The sequence below is a fragment of the Hyposmocoma kahamanoa genome, unplaced genomic scaffold, assembly GCF_003589595.1.
Source record: "Hyposmocoma kahamanoa isolate Upper Pololo Valley unplaced genomic scaffold, ASM358959v1 66, whole genome shotgun sequence".
Taxonomy (NCBI): Eukaryota; Metazoa; Arthropoda; class Insecta; order Lepidoptera; family Cosmopterigidae; genus Hyposmocoma; species Hyposmocoma kahamanoa.
The window spans coordinates 16,561,756-16,582,233 of record NW_020653854.1 but is presented as its reverse complement, the minus strand read 5'-3'; the positions used below and the strand labels follow the sequence as shown (position 1 = coordinate 16,582,233).

The 20,478-nt window shown below is 34.7% G+C and overlaps 1 protein-coding gene across 1 annotated transcript; it reads right to left on the bottom strand.

Annotated features, from left to right (window-relative positions):
* Positions 1–696: 696 nt before the first annotated feature.
* LOC113231753 (ATP-dependent RNA helicase DDX54) lies at positions 697–19,966 on the bottom strand. The gene is made up of 13 exons (XM_026466261.1): positions 19,751–19,966; positions 19,008–19,187; positions 18,573–18,756; positions 16,849–17,195; positions 16,046–16,256; positions 13,491–13,609; positions 12,802–12,915; positions 11,359–11,550; positions 10,099–10,212; positions 4,575–4,708; positions 3,564–3,699; positions 1,653–1,812; positions 697–950 (listed from the first exon to the last, which is right to left on the bottom strand). Exons 1-13 carry the CDS (start codon positions 19,949–19,951, stop codon positions 775–777), a joined length of 2,268 nt encoding a protein of 755 aa, XP_026322046.1. The 5' UTR covers positions 19,952–19,966; the 3' UTR covers positions 697–774.
* Between the last annotated feature and the right edge of the window lie 512 nt (positions 19,967–20,478).

Sequence of the window (20,478 nt, the reverse complement as noted above, 5' to 3'; positions counted from 1 at the left end):
GTTGCTTATAATCATGGTATAACCACTCGATGCTTATAGGTTATTTGATATACAAATACTACTTAAGTACCTATATAGCAAAATAACAATTCCAGTTCGCAACATTAGTATTATAAAAAGCAACAGAAAAAAAGGCTTTTTTCACTACATCTGGCAATCTTACACACACGCATGTGCGCATGTCCCTACAGTGCCACGTGAGTGCCATTCAGTTCCTTTCCAACTGCCTATTGCTTTGTAATCTGAGCAGAAAATTGAAAATTATGAAATACCACCTTGGTGCTGTGCCATCCATCTTGGTACAGTGATAGACATCACTTTTGCACTCCAAAACAGCACTATAAGTGCAATGCAAGCATTTTTCTACGATTTTAGAGTATTTGACACAACCGTAACGTAAAAAGCGGCGGAAAAAAATATTGGCGGACTGCGCTCAAGTAGGCGGAACTACGTCTACAGTTGGTACGTGTGATATGTTAAAAAACCACTTCTACGTATAATTTATTGCCCTGTGGGAGTGGCCATGGGATTTGTAAAGGGCCCAAAATTTTGTCTTGTTTGAAATAACATATAGGTATATGCGATTTCGCGAACTCGACAGTTCTGTAATAACTTTATTATAACCTACTACGTCATCTAAGCAAATATATGTCTTTATAGACTTAGTAATGCACTGTGAGTGGATTATAAAATTTTCAATTTCGATTATTTCTTATCCGGACAAACAAAAACAATATTAAAATAAACATATTTATTCACATGTCAATATGCGCACTATTTCTTCTTCTTTTTACCCCGTGTTTTGTGCTTCAGACGCTGTTTGATCTTCTCCTTACGTAAACGTTCTTTAACAATCTGCTGTTTGTCACGAAATTCTTTCAACGAGCCTGTGGCTTTCTTCTTGGCTATTCGCTCGTTGTGCTTCATCCAGTGAGGTCGGAATTCGGAAGCTGTTAATGTAGGTTTATTATTATTTAATTACTAATTATGATCATTGTGGTCTAGTAGATGTAATGTCATACAGAATATATATTCCTACTCAGCACACAAAATTGAAAAAATTAAAACACACATGCTCATTTTTCCACCTAAACAGTTTGGTTCCAGTTGGCTGTGACGGCCGAGTTTAAACCAAAATATTTTCATAGGTGCTTCTGTTATGGTATCCAGAGGTGTTGAACATTTTTAACAATTATATAAAAATGGAGTTGGACATTTAATTAGACATAGCAAACTGGCAGTACTAATGTCAATGTTATTATATAGTGATTGATTTGTTTTAAAACTAACTAAAATATCATTATAAATAGAAATAATTGTAAAATAGAATTTGGTAAATAAAGGTGCAAAGATTTTTGACGAATAATCTGCTAAACAATTTCATTTACATGTCCTTTCGACATATTTGAATCATTTTACTGTTACCTTTTTGATTAATACCTCCAAAAAGATATACTGTAATGAGCTACTGAGTGAATCGGCAAATAAAGTCGATCTTTTAAGTCAAAATTATTTTTATTGCATTACAACAAACTAACTAAACGTCAGTTTACTGTCTCTTATGATAAATTCGACTATACCTGTAGTAGCACCGAATGTAGTTACCAAATGTAGAACGTTCTCCTGTAATGCTAGTAAGTAAAATAACTAACCAGATTTCTTCCTATTTCCTCCAACACGGGGCGTTTGTTCGTCGTCAGAGTTGAACTCCGCCTGGGCATTGCGCTTGCGCCAGTCGTCGTAGCGGCCACTGCGGAAGGATGCCGGCACGCGGCCGCCGCTCTCCGTTCGGATCATTTTGCGGCCGCCGTCCTGGGACACACCATGATTTATACTTTCAGCTACTGACTTGTGTACATATATGACCTTGTGGATACAATTGTATTTTTAGGTATAACGTTAGATGCTAAATTTCCAGTGGGGTCCACATATAAGTAAGTTATCAAAACGGCTCAGCTCTGCAGTGTACGCGACTAAAAAAATACGGAAACTTTCAGACGTCGAAACCGCCAGATTGGTTTACTTCAGCTACTTTCAGTCTAATGACATACGGCATTTTGCTTTGGGGTAATGCCGCCGATATCAATAGAATCTTTGTCCTGCAGAAACGTGCGATTAGGGCAATTTACAATCCGGGCCCCAGAGCACATCCCGGACACTTCATACAACGGTCGAAAATTATTTACTTGCTACTACTACATACAACAAGGCGCTATCTGCACACGCGCGAATGTGTGCGTGAAGTGGCAGGGTTACCTACCCATCACTTGCTCGTACTATTACGTTACGTGGTCAGAGCGGTAACATAGCGAAAATTGTGACGCGAATCTGTTATCTATAATTCTATAAAATATTCCTAATAATCACACATGTTCATTACGTGTTTACATCGATATAATATTATATTTTTTATTAATTCACTAACTAGAATAATATTGAAGATTTATTTATAAAATATATTAAAAGCACTTAAAATGTTATATTTTGGACAAGTACCTTTAAATAAGGTAACCAAAGTATTTGAAATTGCGTGTCCAACTTTATCATTACCTAGTTAATAATTAGGTACATTCACTACGTAATATTTATCGGCAATACAAATTGAAAATTCTAGAATCCTTGTCTAGCTCACGAAGTTATGGCGTCTTATTATATCGATATAATAAATCTGTATATATATTACTCTGCACTAAAGAAAACAATCAAAACAATGTGCGGGGCGTGGTGCGGTATCTAAAGCTAGGGAGGGGCGGAGAGTGTCCGTTCTCATTACTTATTTGTTCTCTGCCCGGAGTATCTTTGAGAGATAAGTTTAAGGAAATTAACATTCTTACACTAGCGTCACAGTACATTTATGAAAATGTAATTTATGTTTCTCTATGAAAAATAGTGACAAACATAACATTAATCCGAGGAATAAAAACAAACTAGCTGTTCTTGATAGTCGTCTTCACAAAGTCACACGTTCATTTAAGGGGCAATATAACAAGATTCCGGTTGATATATAAAATTTGCCGTTCACGAGGTTTAAAACTATAGTGAAACAAAAATTTTCTACAAAAGGCTTATAGACTTCTGCGTAGTTGGATGACAAAAATAAGTGGTAGTAACCCGTTTAGCTCATGGAGGTAGTCTCGATCTCTGATGCTTGAAAAACAAAAATATATATTGTAAATGTTGAAAGTGTACAAATGGTGTTTACAAAGAGCAACCCCTAGAGTTTCTTGCTCATTCTTCTCATGGGAATCTGCCTTACGAATGAGCGGTAGAGTTTAACCAATGTGACGATTTCAAGTGTAATAATGCTTACCTCTATGAAATAAAGATTATTTTAATTTTATCTATGCATATACGTTTTACAAAATTAATAACGTCATCTAGCCATCTAGAGGCGCGATTTTGACCTTTTCAGAGTTACGATCTGTAGTATGGAGATTTAGCAGTCCTCGTGAGTTCATGATTATGACAAATTGGAGGGGCAGTTTTAAGCATTAAGTGGCACTGTATGACTCTTCCTGGTGCGTAAAAAACGCTTATATAAGTACACTATTAGAGCTACTTACAGGGTCAACATGGACCATCTTCTTGCGCTTGCGATCCCAGCGCAGCTGGTTGTTGTGCGCACGCGCCGCCTCGCCACTGTCCGCGCCCAGCTCTAGCTCCGCCGACGACGCGCCGGCGTTGAAGTTCACTGCCATGCTAAACGAACACGTTGAATCAACGGCTGACGGTTTACTTACCCCGGGGGTCGGACGTGTAGTTATCATAACAAGTGCTAGCAAGCGAGAAGGTAACATAGTGACGTTAGATTTATGTCCTCACCAAATTGCGGTACTAGCATTGATTTCCTCACATAGACACAATGAACACTTTAAGTCAAAAGTCAATATTCACAACCCCCATTTCAATAATTATAACTTTTTTTTAATATAAAAAAGGACCTCAAAAGTTTGCTTATTCGTTTTTGTGTTATTATATTTTCATTGGAATTACATCTACATATGTGCTACGTTTTATTGAAATCGTTTACGGAAAGTGGGTGAAATTCAATAAACCGGATTCATCCCCTAATTTGCCACCCTTACAGGTGAAATATTTTCATCACATTGCCTCTGAACTGCCTCCGTGGCCGAACGGTTACCATGCCGGACTGCCACGCAGAGGTCCCAGGTTCGATTCCCGGGCCGGGCGAAATATTTGTATGACCTACATTTATTTCTCTCGTGAGTTTGGGTGTAATTTGTGTGTGCGTTATTATTATTATTACATTTGAATGGGACTACTACTAAATTATTCCGTTTCCATAAAAAAAGAATTATCGAAATCGGTTCAATCGCGTAACATACACACAAACAGACGTATTGGGAACGTCTTCCTTTTTTGAAGTCGTTTAAAAATAAGATATACGACGAGCTGATAGAAAATACATTATAAGGAGATGAATTGCGAAATTCCAGACAAAAGACGATCTCGCAAAACTAAACGCACTAAACCTCATCCTGGGTGGCAATAGATGTAACAAATTAATAGAATTTATTTTAATGAAAATTGTTGAGGACATTTATGTAACTCACCCAACTTCCGTATGCTGATCACTTGCAAAGTGCGGAATATAATTTTCGTCCCGAACGACTTCTTTTTTCTTCTTTGATGCATTTTTTAATTTCACTTTCGGCTGTGGTTCGCCGTTTACTAAGAGTCCTTCTGCCTGAAAAAAAAAAAGACCAACTATAGCTGGTAGTCATATACACAAGATACCTGAGCCCCCAAGCAGACTTTGTCGACCTTTTTTGTGACCTGTGAGCCGTAAAATTTATTTTGGTATGACTCCCTGGTCGACTCATTAGTGAATGACATTTTGAGAACGTTTTTAAGCGAATTTGATCTTTAACGTATGTACGGTTCTTACTTAAATACAGAACACGAATTTCAACCAGCTTTAGTAACGCCGTCGTGACCAAACGGTATAAGGATTGCTTTGCAAATTGAGGCAAGCATGGTTCGAGTCACTTTAAAAATATAATATTAGGGGTTAAAGTATGAAATTGCCGTTTTATTGCAATAGGTTCTTTGAATTTTCATAGAATCTTCATGGTTTGAGGTTTTCGAATGAAACTTTTTTCAAATGGTTTCTGTAATTTTTTTTTTTTTAATTTGAAACATTTGAATATCGACGTTCAATTGTTTTTGTTATTCAATTTAGACAAGAAAGATGGATACTGCGAAAATTCGAGTGATTTTTGAATACGAGTTCCGACGCGGAACTAACGCGGCAGAAACAGCCCGCAATATCAATGCTGCGTTTGGAGAGGGGTCTACTAATGAACGCACCGTGCGATTTTGGTTTAAACGCTTTCGTGATGGAAATTTCGACTTAAAGAACGAGCCACGAGGAAGACCGCCCACACAGGTGAATAACGATGAATTAAGAGAGATAGTGGAAGCCGATCCTAGTCAAACTACCCAGGAATTAGCGGCATGGTTTAACGTTACCTTACCCACAATATTGACTCACTTGCGTCAAATCAATAAAATAAAAAAATACGAAAAATGGGTGCCTCATGATTTGACTGATCTGCAGAAAGAAACGCGTGTTGAAACTTGTGTTGCCTTGTTGAACCGGTACAGAAATGAAGGAATATTGGATCGAATTGTAACATGTGATGAAAAGTGGATTCTTTATGATAACCGGAAAAGAAAAATGCAATGGCTGACCCCAGGTCAAATGCCACAACAGTGTCCTAAACCAAAACTTACCAATAAAAAGGTAATGGTAACTGTTTGGTGGTCTCAGCATGGTGTTATTCACTATAGTTTTCTCCGATCTGGTCAAGCAATAACGGCAGATGTCTATTGTGCCGAACTCCGAACCATGTTGACAAAACTAGCAGTAAAACAGCCCCGACACATGAATCGATCTTCACTATTATTGCTCCACGACAACGCGAGACCTCACACAGCACGAGAAACCATTTTGACCCTTCAGGAACTGCAGTTAGAAACCATTCGTCATCCTCCGTATTCATCAGACCTTGCTCCAACGGACTACCATTTTTTTCGTGATTTGGACAATTATCTACGTGACAAGAAGTTTTCTTCCCAGGAGGCAGTACAAAATGCTTTCACACAGTTTGTGCAGTCTAGATCGTCGGAGTTCTATCGCAAAGGCATTAATAACCTTCCCATTAGATGGCAGCAATGTATAGATAATAATGGCAACTATTTTGATTAAATAAATTTGTTAAAAATTTAATTTATTTGTTAAAAAATAAACAATTTAGATTTTCAGTACAAATCGGCAATTTCATACTTTAACCCCTATTATTGTTTAGCTATGTAATATTATTTTTTGTTTTTAACATCTGGATAGGTGTAAGGAATGTCTAAGTCTTGTTCATACAGAACAATAATTTCTAATTTTAATAATTCCGTTAATAATAATAATAATCATCATTTATTTCGGACTATAAATCCAGTGTTAGTAACAAAATAACTTAAAAAATTAGTGTTAGTAACAACTGGGGAAGTATATTTTAATATTTATTTATTAATGAGATTCTCCTGTAGAAAGGTTCGAGGCGCAGCTACCGGCTTGGTGCCGTGTGCAGCTGCACCCAGCAGCGCCCCACTATCGGAGAGTCCCATCTAGCGGCAAGGGTGCTAAGGAAGAAGGAAGGAAGGAAGGGTCATTCGTGCTGCCTCGTAGCCGAGTTAGGAGTGAGACACAACGCTTTCGTATGACTGAATAAAAGCAATCTGTACGAGACTCAGCAAGCATAGTGGAGGCACTACAGTAACGCGGCAACTTAAATATCACCCTAAAAGCATTATTATATAGGACGCGCAGTGCGCCGTATGCAGGCTGCGTAAAATTGACCCACAGGCTGCACGTGTAGAAGGACTGGCAATATGCTTTGAAAAGCAAAACCTTAACCTGGTCGCTACTACGTGCAAACCTCCGTGCCAACATATTACACCATACAGACAGCGCCCTGCGCTCCCGTTCTACATATATCTAAATTATCATTTAGATCATCAGTGACCCAATGTCCCAGATATTTAAACCGGATGTCCCAGATACTTAAGTGCGGCATATTAATATAAGAAAGATAACTTTGAAAGTCACTAAAACCTTGAAAGTAATTAAAACTGAATAGATAAATAGGAACGAAACGTGGAACAATGCGTAATCATAGAAGTCGCGATCGTATGCAAGCTGCAGAGCTATTTCGTGATTTGTTAATCTATTCATACCCACCCTACGCTTTATTAATAATATCTACCCACCCACCTTAGGCAATTTCTAATGAACAAATATTATGATTTGTCAACGTTAACATTCAACAGTGAAACGATGCTGTTAAAAATATAATGCTATAACAAAACAGTGCATGCGTGGAATCAAACCACGGGTATTGTAACTGGCAGTCGATACAACAAACCGCTCGTCCAATTTACTTAGAAGTTAAAGGACGAAATTTAGTATTGGTTTTAAAGATATGTTGATTATCTTCAAGCAACACTCCACTACATAATAAAGTTGAAATTACTTTTTCTTTGTTCAATATGTAAGATGGCTCTCAGATCCAAAAGGTCGGTGTGGGCATGTTAGGGAGTCAGGTATCTCATGTATATGACTGTACACTTGAATGCCCGCAGTAGGCAGGTGCACTTGAACTTAGCAAGGTGAAACATTTAAGGGATAAACCAGCTACTAAGTTAGTACTTCGGTCTACACTTTTTTTATATATTCCAATGTTGATTACCTTTTGCCAACATCTATTTTATACTCCGTAAAATTTAGCTTGATTAGAAAGACTTATCTCAAACTTCATGAATCAGTGATGGAACACAAGCAGTGAAATCGAGAATCGATGTTAAAATATATTGACTGAACAATTATGTTATACATATTTAAATCAGTACTAATTGTTAATATAATGGCAATAACTGAAATCAAGTTATAAAATGCATTAAACAGAGCCACCTCATGAGATTATGGTGAATAGGCGTGGCACAACTATTTGTTAATTTGATAGGTAGGTAGATAAACGTTCATTTAGCACAAATACGAGAAGAAACAAACATTTACAATCACTTCACAAGGTATAGCACAAAAGCACATAGACTATTATATAATAATAATAATAACGCACACGCTCATAGCTCCGCACTAGGGAAACCCTGTATCGCAGGTGCGATGGACGCACACACAGACAACCACAAATTACACCCAAACTCACAAGAGAAATAAATGTACAAGAGTGGATCAACTATTTTCTGTACTGAATAAACTTTTTGTGTAAAAAAACAAATTCTGTTATTATGCTCAATCTTCGCCTAATATTGCTACATAATCTTCTGTAGTTTATAAATCTATAACGAGCATCGAACTTCGTTGAGTTTTTCCAGTAGTTTTATGCCTTTATTTCAGAAATGACACTTTATAACGTCTCCTACCTAACATATATAAGTTATGTAATATCAATAAGTATATTAATGAATCAATATGACACTATCATAACTAAAAAAACAGTCTCATTATTTTAAAAATAGATCACATTGTGTCTCCGGAGTCACAGAGTAAAATGAACTGGAAAACTTTTCTTGTAACTCTGTTCCTAGAAACACAAAAAAGATGCACTTAATATGTAACTACCGACCGTCATTCTTTAAGGTTGTTACGTACAAAACTTTGATCTATAACTTTTTAGTTAAATTAAAATTGCACAAAAATATCACACAAAATGGGGACAAGTTGTGAGTCCGCAGACATACCAGGTGACTCAAGAGACACAATTATTTGTACGACATACGTAAAGTCGATTTGTTGGACAATTAAGCTTATACAAAATATCTTAAAATATAACAATCAGCCGCTGGTTCTATACCTAGAGTAATCATGGAAAAAGAAACAGTAACCAAATTGAATCACACTTGGTGTTCTTTTATATTCCTCATATTTTACAGGGACCTTTTTAATATTTTCCTTACATCGTCTTTGCCTCTCAGCTGCGATAGTCGCATGGTAACTGCTTTTTATGTAGTTAGGTTATGTAATGCTAGTATTAAAAAATCGTAAGCAAACTGACTTAAATCTGTTTGTAAATAAAAAAACAATTGCTTTAAAAATGTATAATGAATCTGTGCTTGATACACGTTCATTAAACAGAAGCTCTAGCTTTCTACTAAAAACAGTACTAAAAATATCTAAGCTCGATTCAGATTGAGTATATTTTTGAAATATCGGTATATAAACTAAAATTTCAAAAACACCATTAGAATTTCCGTTTGCTAAGTTTAGATTTTCATTTATGAATGGCTCTTTAATTAATTATGTTTTGTATTTACTTATAACGGAATCTTTATTAAGCACTTGGGGTCACCAAAATTGTCTCTTGAGTCACAGTTTTCGTGACGTCAGTCAGGAGACAAACTACGATTTTTAATTATTTTTCTTCAAGAATTTTTATGAAAATAACGTAACACATGCATGTAAAGCATTTCAGATTTAAATATCCAAATATGAAAATAAAATTTGTATGAAAAGTTATTTGCTTATCGAAATTTCGTCGTCACTCCGGAGACGCACAAAACACACGCTGTCACAAAATTTCACCAAAAATACACAATTAAGTTGAAAAAGCTACAAGTTATTCATGTAACATTTTAAATAATACTGCCAACCTATTTCTCGACGTGTTCCTTTTTTCCATAACTGAAGTTGTAAAAAAAAACAAAAATATGGCGGATTTTTGTAGTTACAATTTTTACACAAATGAATTTTTAGTTTAAGTATTTTTGTGTGTTTTCAATTTCTTAATTATTTGTTACCTGTTTAAACTGATGGCTCCATAGCCAATACTCAATAAATAAATAATAATTATGAAAATAAACATTAACTATATTTCATAGTTAATTTACTCCAATAGGAGGATTTGATGAATGCAATTATGGAAAATTACTATGATTTACTGGTGTTTAAAAAACATGTATGATTTGTAAGACGCTGTTATAAATTTACCTCGTCTTAATTTTGCCGATTTGTCATTCTAATCAAGCTAAATAAAATTTTACGGAGTATAAATTCAAATTTACCTGTAACTTTTTATTGTCTCTAGTTTTCTGCACCGCTTTGCCGTGAGCCTGTTTCTTTGCCTTCATAGCCATGTACATTGGTGAATCACTTTTTGCTGACAATTCCAATATAGTCTGAAAATAAACGAAAACATTTATAAATAAAAAGAAATTAGACTTAGCACACATAAAAACATATTCATAGATTTCTGATATATGGCGCTACGGTAAAAAAGTCGGTTAAAACCAAAAACAAAGATTTGCAACAAACACACAAATTTGTGCGGGTCTGCTGGTCTCAAAGAATTTCACTTTCGATCATTGTATTAATAATTACAACAAAAAAGAAATATTAGTGGTGTAATTTCATCAAAAAAATCATAGTAGTAAAACACCGTGATATTCAATAAAGTTAATGTTACAATTTATTTATTTATTTATTTAAAGATACACCATCAACTTAACACAAAACAATATTAAAAAAAAATACACACAGGTTCACTATACAAGGTGCCAAGTCACTACAGGTGTATACATCACTAAAATTTTTTTTAAATTATTAATATTGTCACAGTTTGAGAAGCTGGCAAGTATCATTACCACGCGTGTGTGCAGTTTTAAAAAACTAGATATTTCTTGTAAGACACAACATGAAAGTTCATAATAAAAGTCAGTGCGTTATTAATATTTTTATTATAGCTTTGATATCTTTCTTCGTTCAGGGGGCAAATGATTTCAGGTCGAGGAATACACGTTCTAAAAACAGACTTTCAATAACATCAAAGCATCTATATATTTTAATCAATATGAATTATTTTACGAGTGTTCTTTGACATTAATTTCGGAACGCGGAAACGTCTGTTACAAATTATGGTTACGATCCGTTTTTCCGTTTTTATGGAGGCCATTAATTTCGTCGGAATATGCCATAATGAATTGTGAGAGGACGCACGGCTATTATAGCATAATGTCTAAGTATATACGAATAATTTGAACTAACAAACACTGCGTCAACCCTAGTTGTACCAAAACCAACAACGGGAGTACTACAAGGCTACAGCCTTCCACTTGCTACGATTCTGACATACACCTTTAGCCTCATTAACACGCGTCAGTGCACATGTTCGTCTACCACTTTTACTTATTGATATTATTGAAAAAAAAAAATACAAATCGGATTAGTGTTTAGTTGAATAAACAGCAGAGAAAATCAAGGAACCAAAAACATTTTTGTGAAGTGGGTTAAAACAATAGTCATATATATTTTTATAAAGACCTTACCCCTTTCGGCGTGTAGTTCTTAATTTGCTGAACAAGATCATTAGCAGTATTGTTACTCTCGTCAACCAAGAACGGATGAGTCATTGTAGGTATTGATGTGTTTTTGGCACGTTTGTTGGCCTCGGCAGAAGCTGGTTCGCGCCATTTAATGTATTGCTGCCAGCCGCGGGAACAGACGCGGGCTGCGTCTTCCTATAATAAATTTACAGTATAGATTAGAATAACAAGACAAACAATTAACACTACGCTAACTTGAAAATTGCAACTTGTCACCAGGTGAAAGTTACGATAACCTTTTTATTTTCAAATATATTAATCATTTCTTTGCCGCAAGTTATTCATCATAGATATAATATTGATTAAATTCTATCGCTCATTCGTAAGGCACATTCCGTCGAGAAGAATGAGCAATAAGCTCTCGGGTTGCTCTTTGTAAATGTACACTTGAATATATTTATCATTTAAAATATTTACATAGATTCGGCCAGGAGCGTGGTAGAACAGCCGAATATTCGGTTTCAACTGTTCGGCCTGATTACGCGCACGTACGAGTGTAATGTAATTGGCCCGAAAAATACGACTTATTAACTTAAATTATGATAAATAATTTTGTACAATGAAACAAAAAAGTTATTTTATTTTCAAAGTCTATAATTCAAATTTTTGACATCCTAATGAAGACAGTAATCGTTCACGTTCATTTACAAATACTTAAAACATGTGGTTGATTTTGTTAGAGTTTTTTTAGTGATGATAGAACTACATAATAATCAAATAGTTTACATTGGATTTGTTACCTTTTTATGCCTTTTTTCTTTTAGTTAAACAAGCGAAAAATTGTGCTTTCTCGAATTTAACTAACTTTTGTTTAGAATTTATATTAGTTACATGATAATTCACTGTTTCTTCTTATTTCTTCCTCCTGTTTTAAGGTATTCGGTATTCAGCCGAATAGCAAAAAAAAACAGACCGAATAAGCTTTATACCGAATATTCGTTGCAACTCTATGAAACCGTTATTAACCGTTATTAAACCGTATTTTTTGATATATTAAATATCTATCATGTTTGACCTGTGCGCAGTAGTGAGATGTAATTTTATAACTCCTGGCTACTGCCATAACTAACTCTTCCCTTGTCTTTATATGAGCGTCTGACGCTAAGATAGCAAATTTCGTAGAGAACTAAAATATAAAAATATATATAACTCGACTACTACGACGAAAACACATATATTTATTTGCGGCCTATCGTGTTACCCTAGGGGCAAAAACTAAATTGGTCACAGGATACCGTAGTAAGCACTGCCTTGGATAGCACTTAAGGGATGCATATTTTTTATCTACGTATGAACCCTTGCAAGACCTCCGGGTCTTCTTTAAATGAAAAGTTCTGTATTTTTATTTGTTTGCGTTAAAACTAAAAAAATAAAAACAACACTCACGATTTCGGAGTACATCTTCTCCCAATTCACGACATCCTGGTGACGTAGTTCTAGCTGCCCGGTAGGCATGGTGCCCCACACCCCGCTTTCACACGCCGAGCCCGTTTCTTTTACCTATTTAATTATATTTTCTTTAAATTTTGTATTATGTTATACATTCTGTCTAATGTGAATCATTTACCTAGGGTACATTTATAGTATAGTGAACTCACATAAGTTTTCTGTTTGCTCTAGCACTTTAATTATTTAATGTTTGCACATCATTACATTCATAACAACTGTAAGTGAGAGGTAAACACCTCAAGTGCCTAATAGTATTTCTTATTACCTTTTTAAAGAAAGTGAGGCTCTTAACTAGAGTTTCAAGTCAATCTTAAGATCAAATAAAAAACAAGGTATGATAGGACTTCTCTAGGTCTTTTACCATTGCGTGATTTTTGGCATTTTAAGTCAATGTTTGTAAAAACATCTAATTTCCAAAATATGAACCTAAGGTCCTTTACCTCTCACCTACAGAATTGTACATTGCAATGTACTACTTATAATACACAACTATAAAGAATGCTAACAGTTAGTGACCGAAAACTTCAATCATGAATTGTACTTGTTATTCTGAATACAATTTGAAAGGGAAATATTTTTGAAGACATTAAAATAGTCATGGGTAAGTTGAAATATGTGGAAATAACCTGCGTTGGAGTCTTCAACTCGGCACCGAGGAACAACTGCAAGTCGAGTAGATGGGCGACGTCATCAGCTGCGACGAGCGAGAATGCCCGGCCTGCCCGACCAGCGCGCGCGCTGCGTCCTACGACATCGCTACATTATGTCTATCTAAAGCAGTCGTTCCCAAGCTTTTTGACTTCTAAGCCACATGTCAATTTTTTCTGTTCTGCGTGGACCCCCCGTATTTCTGATATGGATTTTTTGCAATTTTATCAAATTTTATTTTTAATTACTTTAAATATGCTATTTGACAGCTGGCACAGTGCTACTCACTTTGTTAAGTATAACTGCAGACTGAGAAACTTTATAAAAACACATTAAGTACCTTTAAGATTTATACTTTTATTTAACCGAATACAGCTCCATATTTTGATTATTGATAAATGTTTATTTTATAATTTATGTTTATTACAAGAAAATATTATGCATGAGTGGGTACTATCCGCGTAATGTGGATTACTTCATTTATGGAAAGCCAAAATTATGATCACGACCTGCCTAAATATAATAATAATAACCATTGACCTACCAATAAATGGACGTCGTGTTCGCGTTAAACTGTCCGCACCTGTAGGGCGTTAAAATCGCATACAGAGCGTCAATCGCGCAATAGTCTTCGTTTGTTCGAGTGATAGCGCGGTTGTCAATCATGCAGTACCAACAATAATAACTTGTAAAAATTACTGCAGTAAAGTGTGGAAACAGGATTTTGTATCATATTTTCACTAAACAAATATATTGTGTTATCATAGTTGTCATTTAAAAGTGTTATTTTGTACAGTTTTATAGTATTTAATTTATATATAACTAAATCATAAATATAAATTACAAAAGCATACGAAATAATGAAATAGCTAACTGTCCTTTTTCTGCTCATTGCATGCGCAAAAGATGGAAAGAGACCCATTACGTTTCAAGAAGCTTATATAAACTTCTTGGTCATTTTCAATTGTTCGAACCACAAGTGATTGGAATATTTAGAGCAAAGAAACTGTAGAGTGGCTTTGATTTTAATCCTATTTTCAAAATGATTTTTTTATTAAACGTTAGCAATAACTAACAAAATGTTGTTGTACACGTTTTACGGCATGGGATTACCTATCGGAAGTCAGAAAATACATTTGCCCGAAATAACATTAGTTCAAATTTTCGTAATGTGTTTTTACGAAGATTATAAAACAAAAGCTAATTTTGTCTATGTAAAAAGCGTCAAAATTACTCGAAAGCGTAACGGTTTTATTATAAATCGAAATTACTGATATTTCAGTTTACGTTTAGTTAGAATATCGGCACATTTCTTATAGTACACGCTTATTTTCACAATTGTAGTAATATTTGTATGTATGTATCTGCCCAACTCTTTATTATACCTTTAAGTGAATTTGTACAAAATTTGACATAATAATATATATGTATAAATTAATTAATATTTACGAGAAAGGCTATTCCATTACTCTTGTGTTCAAGTAATTTTTAGTCGAAGCTAAATATGGTGCATTTTGTTAAGTTTCCAGTAGAAGCTGAATATGGTGTTTTTGGGCCCTTAAATTGTTGTAAGCAAATTTAGGCAGTGCTGCAATGACGTTACAATTTAAATTGATGATGATGTTTTAGTTTTTTATATTTCCTAACATGTCACTACGTTTGTATAGGTTAACCTCGGAATTTTTTTTCGTGGTTTTTGTATTAGACTCGATATCCATTTTTTGGTAGGTCAATGATAATAACGCACAGATTCAACATAGTCCCGTACTAGGATAACCCTGTGTCGCGGTACCATGGACACACACTTCCCCACGAGTTAACATCCAATCCAGTACGGTACAGTACAGTACCGCGTGATTCCTGATTAACGCACACGTATACAAATGCGTACTAGGCTTGCGCGAGTTTAATTGTGGTGAAGTGCGACCGTGTCGATATGGGTCAGATACCATTATTTCTAGGATGTTAATATTTATAATATAAATTTATAATCTCCTAAAATGAAGAATGTAAGAACTTATTTAAATACTGATCACCACCTTTTTATAAACAATTGGCTCGTACTACCAAGTGACAAGGCACTACATGTTGGTATACAGGACTTCCTAGTAAGACTGTAGAGGCTTCAACTATTTGAAGCTTACATTTCCATAGAGTATTGGAATTTAAGTTCTTTAGTTTAGCGTAGTAATGATGCACATTTTTTACTGAATAAAAAAATATTAGTATAAAAAAGAAAGTTACTTTTAAAGATTTATAATAATCCTCATTATCCGTAATATAAATGAATGTTTGTTTTTATGTGTGTCCCGTATGGTTTCCAATATTATTCATCCGCTTACGATAAAACTTTTGTGAGTTATTGTGCCCACGAGAGCAAAAGTTTCTGAAGTGTAAAGTGTTAGGTGCGCTAGTAAATTAAATTATATTTGGCAGTGGCATTGCAGGCGTACTGGGTTCAGCTACTACGTCATATTTCAACACTGTTCCTGTTGCGTAACTTTAAAGAACTTTTCATATTATGTACACCTACCGACTCTATGGACAAACAACTTCGGCTTAGCAGGAAAGTTATAATTAATAACAGTGTCCAAAGCAGGCAAATCTAATCCTCTAGCTGCGACGTCAGTCACGAGAAGCACTGAACATTTGTTGTTTATGAACTTGCCCAGGGCGATCTTACGAGCGGAAGGGTCAAGGCCGGAGTACGCGTAGGTAGATGTTATTCCAGCTTGTTGTAAGATCTGAGACAAGATAAAAGCGCAAAAATTACCGTTTGTACTAAAGTACAAACATGAAATTGTTTATCCTTTTGTATCATTTGCGTAAAAACGAAGGAATAAGTTTGATTTGAACTTAATGTTTGATTTTCATAAAAGGGTTATTTATATTGGGTCAAATTGTTTATATTTCAATATTTGCGTAAATGATACATGAAGGTACATAATGATACATCGAACACTCAATGGAGCAAAATAAGTCTAAACAATCACAAAAAATACTTATTATTATAGATACAAGGATTGAAAAAAACACAAAGATTTCTTCAATCCAACTGAAGTAATTTTCATAAGATTCTTATAAATGGCGCTACGACAAAAAAAAGTCGTTTAAACTCAATACAAAGATCTGCAAGGAGCACATAGAGAAATTCGTAGGATCTGCTGACTCCATCTGTAACTCACTTGGTAAGAGCGGTAGCCACGGTGAGGCAACAGACTATGGTTCAAATCTTTGTATCAATAAAAACAACACTAGTGAAGTACATATTTTCACAATAAATACACGAAGGTCATGGCAGTAAAAACATTATTGAATAAAATAAAAAATACTTACCAAATGCAAATATTCCACGTGATGTTTAGTAGCAGCAAAAACAACAGCCTGTGGTGTTTTACTTGTAAGTACTTTATCCAATAACAATAATAAAGCGGCTGTTTTCAATTCAGCACGTACATATATCCACCCGAGCCACAAATTTGAAGGCAACTTCCAATCAACATCTAGTCTTATTAACACAGGATCAGTGAGACCGGCTCTAGCAAACTCTACCAGCATTTTTGGTAATGTGGCGGAGAATAGCAAAGTTTGCCGACTTGAGGGTAGCCTCGCTACTATTTCTCGTAATTGCTCTCCAAAACCGAGTTCGAAAAGTCGGTCTGCTTCATCGAACACTATGACCTCTGTGGACATTAATAATGAGTTTTATTCAAATGCTAAATGTCTACATTTCAAAGGTAAACAAATTATACATGAAATGATCAAATTGACTAATCATCACTCATTCGTATCATTCAGATTCCCCTGAGAAGATTGGGTTAAAGACTCTAGGGGATTTTCTTTGTGAATGAATTCATACTTACAATTTAAAATATTTATTAAAAAATATCAAAGAGAGAAAAATCCTGAAAGAGCTAAACAGACCATTCTCATGGATTATTGTGGGTGGTGCAAAATCCATTTTGTAAAGAATAATAATTTAGTAACAGTAATACTGCCACCTTACCTATTTGTGCAGTAATGTGAGCATTTTTTGTGAGGTTTTGAAGGGTGCTGGTGAAATTACAGGCACATGGGACTTGTCAACTTGTCTCAGGGTGTAGGATGCAGTAGCAGTGCCTCTCATATCTTTGCGATTTAAAGCTTCAGAGACACTGCAAATGTTATGGAAAGATGTGTAGCTTACCACTAGGCGCACGACTTGTTCGTCCCATCAAATTTAAAACATAATTTAAATTAAATAATATTAGTGTATAGGTATATATATATATATTAGCTAAAAAAGCTAAAATCTTAGGAATATATTTATGCTTAAATTTTCATAACTTTGACCTTTTGTTTTATGATAATTTTCCATTATATGAATATTTATGGGGTTCAATGCCATGGAGGTACAAAGTATGCTTCAAGCAGTTTTATTTCTGTACATAAACTAATGGCTAAATAGACGGGAAGAAATTGCTACTAAAAATAAGAATAACACTACTATCTGGTTTTGTACAGTAACAGTGTTTATCATAAAATTCAATATAAGAATACGATAGTACGGGGCACCCCATTTAGCAATATGGATATTTACCGCCTACTGCTTTTCCATAGAGAACTATCAACAGCGTACTGTCAAAATTCAATGATTTACATGCACACACTGTAGATGTTATATGCACATATTTACAATGTGTACATTAAGATAGTATGGTGGATATCGACGAGTTTACTATTATGTAATTAGACCGCTTTATTTATTTATTATTTTATGAGACCAAGTCACGTTACGAACAAGTCGTACTCCTGGCGGTAAGCGACACGCCCGTCCTTAGGTAGTTGCAGTGCCACTCAGAACTTTAAATCGTAAAGATCTAAGGGGCACTACCACAGCGCCTGTCACCCTGAGAAATTGACAAGTCACATGTGCCTGTAATGTCACCAGCACCTGCACTCTTCTCTTAAACACCGGAACGCAGTAATGCTATACATATACCATTATAGTATACTGTTAGACTATAGACTATTATACTATTTAATTTAGATAGTCAAAAAATAATAAAATTATTACTCACTGATACTGTCTAGTTTTAAATTCATCTCAATACAAATGTGCAGGAATCGTCCTGGGGTGGCGACAACTATATCCGGGGTGGTTCCAGACATGATGCTGAAATGTTGCTCAATGGATTCTCCACCGAGGATTGCAGCTGATGACAGCCCAGTAAACTTGCCAAGTTCACGGACAAACCTTAATGTCTGAGAATTTACGGTATTAAAGTTCAAAGGTTTTAGCAATTCCATAGGTGCAGAAAGCTTTTAAGTAGCATAATATATCAATTATTGAAACAAGAAAACAAAGTGGAATTTTTTTCTTGCTTGATAAGGTCAAGTATATATTATTGTTGTAGATATATATATTGTGTGTGCGTGCGTGCTTGTGTATATATATATATCACTGTTATTTTATATTTTATAGATACTAATTACATTTATAGATGTTGTTTTACCTGCAAAGCTAATTCTCTTGTAGGAGACAGAATGAGTGCTTTCAAGTTCTTTCCTGGTTGTGTCCTGTTGGTAGGAGAAATAAGCTTCTCCAATATGGGTAGCACAAAGCAAGCTGTCTTGCCTGATCCTGTCCGAGCCATAGCCACCACATCTTTACCTTCTAGTGCTAGTGGTATTGTCTAGAATAATATAATTTTTACAATTTATAAATTTATTATTAATTAAACTATACTAATGGTTAGGTTAGTCAACTTAAAGAGAGGGACTTCCTCTCTGGGCAGAAACAAATTGGATTTGGAAAAAGTTGAGCCCAAAGTATTTCTTCCGCATGTCCTCAAGGAAGTTTCTTCACACCCAGATAACGCTTAAAGTGATGTTATTAATTCTTGGTGTAGATTCTGCCACTCATCAAAGCTGCAGTTCATAAATAAGATTTTCAATAATACAAAATTAAAAGAACATACAGATATTGTGAGCCTTTGTGCTGAGAGGTGTATAGATAAAACGTGCATAAACTGAAGCAGCATATATTCAATATGTAAAGAATTGTTTTAATACAGTCCACTCTATTAAAGTCTAATAGTAGTAAGTAAGAACTACGTAAGATTATTTCTAATAAGCAAGCGCACGTGAACATAATATTCTGCTCAGTGATCAAACGAAATTACTGTTGTTATTACGAATTAATAATATTACGAATTTACCAAGTAATTTTGAGGTTATGTTTTAAAAATAAACACACCTTACGTTGGATAGGCGTAGGTTGCTTGTAGCCTCTCTTAGTAATGCCTTTGATAATAGGAAAGCTCAATCCCATGGACTGAAAACCGCCAGATCCTTTCTTTTTTTTCTTAATTATAATTGTTTCATTTTGCACATCGTCTTCTTCAATGGGGGCTTCGAATCCAGGCAGATCATCTTTCAAATCCTTAGGTTTCAACATTTTGTAGTTTAAAGTTAAATCAGTCGTTGGTTTTATTACATTACAATTATGAACAAAATTGAACGAAACTCACAAAACATCCACAAAACCTTAGAGGAAGGAAAAAAATAAAAACACGTGTAGTAAGTGACACATGATTTTGACACTGACAGTGACATCACACTATAGTTAGGTAGCGTTTTGGGATTGCTATAGCGCTTCCGTCAGAGTCGAAAATACTTTAATAATTTAACTTTATACTATACATAAAACATTAATACATTCACATTATCGCTCTTCATATAAACTCAATTGACGACAAAGATACGAATCTATACTTGTTGTGTAATTTTCCGAAAAATTTCAAATAGTGAAAATATTTTAGGAAAATTGCTGAAAAATTGGAAAAATTGAAAAATATTGGAAAAATGTAATTCGAAGCATATTACGTTCTTCGTTTCGAAATATCGTTTTAAGTTTTATTTAGTGTGAATTATAAAATAAAATTTTTTAGCTAAAAGTAAGTTAGAGAAAAACGAGATTTAAAA